General features: G+C 45.8%; 1 protein-coding gene across 1 annotated transcript in view; it reads left to right on the forward strand.

Annotated features, from left to right (window-relative positions):
* Positions 1-4,589, forward strand: part of SMOC2 (SPARC related modular calcium binding 2) — a 168,022-nt gene that overhangs the window by 27,340 nt on the left and 136,093 nt on the right. Inside the window, exon 4 of the mRNA XM_023728234.1 lies at positions 1,019-1,118. Coding sequence (XP_023584002.1) covers positions 1,019-1,118 — 100 coding nt within the window. The remainder of the gene's footprint in view (positions 1-1,018; positions 1,119-4,589) is intronic.

A 4,589-nucleotide genomic window follows, 5' to 3' on the forward strand; every position in this document is an offset into this window, starting at 1 on the left:
GGGGGGGAGGGTGCCGGGGGGGCAGGACTAGGAAGTAGGAAACGTGTGTTATCCCGGGAGGTTAATCAGTGACAAGGCCATCTTCATAAATGAGTGTGCAAATGAGTTCATTGATTCCTTACCTGGGGCAGGTGTTTCTGTCATTGGCATTGAAGTTCACCTCCATTACTCAATGAACTTGGCTTGGGCCAGCTTCCCAGTGTGGTGAACTGGCCTATTGGGTAGAATTTAATTTATTTCTAAGGGAGCACACACCAAAAGGTACACCACTCAGGCGCTGGGGGTGAGCTTAGGGAGCCTGGAGTCCAACCTGATGCAGGTACAGGCGAGGGGCCAAGGCGGTGCCCAGGGAATAACCCAAGTGTCTGTCTCGAGTGCAATAGTCAAGCTTGTCAACTATTATTCCTTATTAAGAAAAAAGAATTCTTAACGTGCAATGCTAACTAACATAGTTTTGGGGAGAGAAGTAAAACGTGATCTGCTATGTTAGATGCCTTTGAGTCATCAGATCATAATTAAATTCTATGTATTTTTGCAACATTCATCTGACTTTTGAGAGTGAGTGAGAGTGAGGGATGGGGGGCGGTGAAGACAGCGTCTTCTCGGTGACTAGGGGTGGGGTGGGGGAGCCCGGGGAAGGACGATACCTGGGAGGGAGGTAAGAGCTGGGCACAGTGTCCTTCCCCGACTCTGCCGCTGACCGCAAATAGCAGCCAGCAGTTGTCCTGGCTTCTCTGGCCTCTGGGTCCTCACTGGCTGATGAGGGCTTAGGCTGCATCTCCCAGGCAGTGAGGGTTAGATAGCGTAACAGTGATGTGCCAGCCCACACCAAGCGTCACGCAAAGTGCCTTTGGTCGCCTCTGTCTCTAAAATCCTGTGGTCAGTGCTGAGAGCTCAAATGCAGCACCTGCCAACCGCTGCTCACCTGAGACCTTTGTCTCAAACGGAGCTGTAGAAGCAGGGCTATCTTCAAGCAGGGCTCCCAGGAGACTGCGCCCCATGGTGTCATTTCTCACAGGTCCAATGTCACAGCTACACGGGATACTGCTGGTGCGTCACGCCCAACGGGAGGCCCATCAGCGGCACGGCCGTGGCCCACAAGACGCCCAGGTGCCCCGGTAGGTTCCGAGTCGCGTGTGTCGGGAGACGTCGCTGCTGCTGATGTGATTGTGCTTCTTTCCTGATGGCCGTCTCGGCTTCTCTCTGTCTTCTCGTGATTCAAAGGGAAACTCAGTTTGGGTGGGATAGTGAGGAGGAGGGGGAACGGGTTTTCATCACTGGACAAAGTCTAAAATACTATGAAACCTTTTATTTTTTTGCAAAAGGAGAAAAGCAAAGGTGTGGGTATGTCTATGTATATATATAATGTATGTGGATGTATATATATGTGGATGTTTATATGTGTATAATGTATGTGTACAAATATAGAAATATACAGGTATAGATACAGGTACAGATATATAAATACAGATATAGATACAGACACATAGATACATATACAGTTGTATAAATACAGATATAGATACAAATGCAGATATGTAGATACAGACACAGATATATAGATACATGCACAAATGTATACACACAGGTATAGATACAGATGCAGATGTATAGACACAGACATAGAGACAGTATAGACACAGATATAGATGCAGATGTAGATGTATAGACACAGACATAGATGCAGATGCAGATGTATAGATACAGACATAGATACAGATGCATAGACACAGATATAGATACAGATGCAGATGTATAGATACAGCTGGGGACAGCTTACCAATAAAGATCTCCCTGGATCTGAACTGCGATAGGTTATGACAATTCAGGACTCCTTTTGTTAAAAAAAAGTAATTGCAAAGATTGTAGTCACCGATGGAAATAACCAAACATTTTCTCTGGCAAGAAAAAGTAAACATTTCTGGTTTTGTATGTATATATTTGCGAAGAAGAAGTGGATAATTCCTCAGAGCTCGATCTGCAGACGGCTTATTTGCTGTTTTGTATTACTCAGCAGACAGTTTGACGCACTAAAGGTAATAATACTGGCAGGGGAGTAATCTACAACACGGCCTTTCTTCCATGAATATTTTACCAAAGTATAATACAGTATTCAGAACGTTTTTATTTAAAAATAGCCTGCAGCCCAATTTTGATTAAATTTTGGGGAGACTTATCTGATCACCTAAGAAGAATTTTCATGATCTACCCGTCAAATTCCCTAGACCAGACACACTAAGACAGGCAAAAACCCTCAAAATACAATTCTACTCAAGTACATTTTTCCTGATTTTTCAAGTATAACATTCAAACATTTGCATTTGGAATTTACTTTTAGACTTTTTTTTTATTTAAAGGCAGGCATTTTATTAGGATTTCTGTTCATTATTCAGGCTCGTGTTGAACACCTCCGGGTTGTTGTTAGGTGCCATTGAGTTGTTTCCAGCTCAGAGCAGCCCTGCACCACCCTCACAATCGCTGTTATGTTTGGGCTCATTGTTGCGGCTACTGTGTCAGTCAACACCCCTGTAGCCAAGGTTAATACTCGTAACTGCGGATAGCTTCCACAAGACTGAGGAAATACGTAATTAAGTATGATATAAAGCCTAGACCTTAAGTGACTGGGCATCACTTAAAAGCTACGAGTGTGTACAATATGCAGTTAACCTATATTTATTTTTTAAAACAGATGTGTCCTCCAACGCCTACAAATTTTGGGGAAAATATTTTTGGTAAACTAACCTTTGCCCTTAATAATTATTTTACAGACTCTTGGAAGGACTGAAAGACAGACAGACCCTAGCATTGTTGAATTGGCTTCTGCGTTTCCCTCCTCCTGAAAGATACTTGCACGTTTTTGTTTCATTCCGTCTGCTTAACAGCATTCGAGCCAAGCTCTATTTAACGGGAGGAAACAGGGCTATCTGTGTTTTCCTGTGAGCTTAGTGATACTGCTGGAAAAATTAAGCCGTATCCGAAAGTGCTTTCTTAGAAAACCATTTCTTACAATCTCCAAGTAGCACTTCATTTCTGAAGTCAAGTCACCATACTGTCCTCTTGCACCGTTTTGTCCACCCAGGTATCAGGAATGTTTTATGGTATTAAAATGACCTTTTTTTTTTCACTGCCCATGTTGATGTTTTTGGTCCAAGAAATGGGTTCTAGAAGAAAAGGTGTTCTATCCTTTGCTCAGAAGCCTGGAGTCTATGATATGGGAAATGCAAGTAAGTAGGAAGCAGAGTGTTATAGATGAAGATTAGGACGGCTGTCCTCTGAGCTGTCTCGTGGGAGGGTGGCATCAGGGACATGCCAGCAGTGTAAGTGTGTGGCTGTCCCCTTGGAGTTGGCTTAGGAAGTGTCATCTCCTACCTGGCTGGTACTACAGTATACTCTGTAATTCCCGCAGAGTTATGGAAAACGAAATGGAATTGCCAGATGTATTCCATGCTTCCATTCTGGGGGAAGAACAACAACAAAGCAGCCAGAACCGAGAGTGAGTGGGAGAGCAGGCGCCTGTGCGGGGAACACTTGTGGGAACTGTGTACTTGTGGGAAATCGTTGAGGGAATTCTGAAAGTTAAGGGAGAGCAATAGAAGGATTGGTGTCCCTGCGTGGTGCAAATGATTAACGGGGCTGGCAGCTGTCCAGCAGGCTTTTGCTCCCAGTCCCCCCAGGGGCAACTCGAGAGAAAGGCCTGGTGATCTACTTTCAAAAAATTCGTCATTGAAAACCCGATGAATAATACAAATACATGCAAACTCACCATGAGGCAGGCCACTTGGGGTGGGGACACCCAATATCCACTTATTGGTGTGATTTCAGTGGGACAGAGGAGAGTCCCTGTCCCAGAAAGACCTTCAAAAGGGCATGAATTCTTTTAGTTTACAATCATATATTTTTCAGCCATTAATGCAAATGGAAGGTACAAATGGTTAAGGGCTCACCTACTACCTGAAAGATTGGTGGTTCTAACCTACCCAGAGGTGCTTTGGAAGAAAGGCCTGGTGACCTGCTTCCGAAAGGTCACAGCCTTGAAAACCCAGTGGAGCCCAGTTCTACTCTGCACTCGTGGGCGCCATGAGTCGGAACTGACTTGACAGAGACTATCAACACCAACCCACGATGGCCAGCCTGGAGCTGACCAATAATTAGGGCGGATTTTCAGAGCTGGTGAACGATGTGCTTTCTCATTCTTTGCAGCCTCGGCCGCCTCCAGCCCTCAGAGAGATCAGCCTGTAAGAGGCACACGGGGTGGTAGCCCTGACGCTTGTTCTTCTTCTTCTGTTTTCTCATCAGTCAGCCACAGGAGGTGGTGAGGCAGGATGGGTGGGGAGCCTTAGGGGGGTACTCTGTGGGGAAGAAGGTATATTCAATGGCAAAGGGTAAATTCCTCTCAGAGGGCTCTAGGGCCAGCAGGCTGCTCCGCGGCCATATCCAGAGGCACCTCCGTGTCTTGCCCTGAGGAAGAGCAGGATTTGTCACCTGGAGATTTCCATCCTCCCAGACCCCTGAGGATTCCACCCTTGATCTGTAGCTGGCCTCCTGCTCCAGGTGTCTCCTCGTGAGCCAGCAGAAATGACAGGGAGCCC

This window comes from Trichechus manatus, unplaced genomic scaffold (genome assembly GCF_000243295.1).
Source record: "Trichechus manatus latirostris isolate Lorelei unplaced genomic scaffold, TriManLat1.0 scaffold00002, whole genome shotgun sequence".
Classification (NCBI taxonomy): domain Eukaryota; kingdom Metazoa; phylum Chordata; class Mammalia; order Sirenia; family Trichechidae; genus Trichechus; species Trichechus manatus.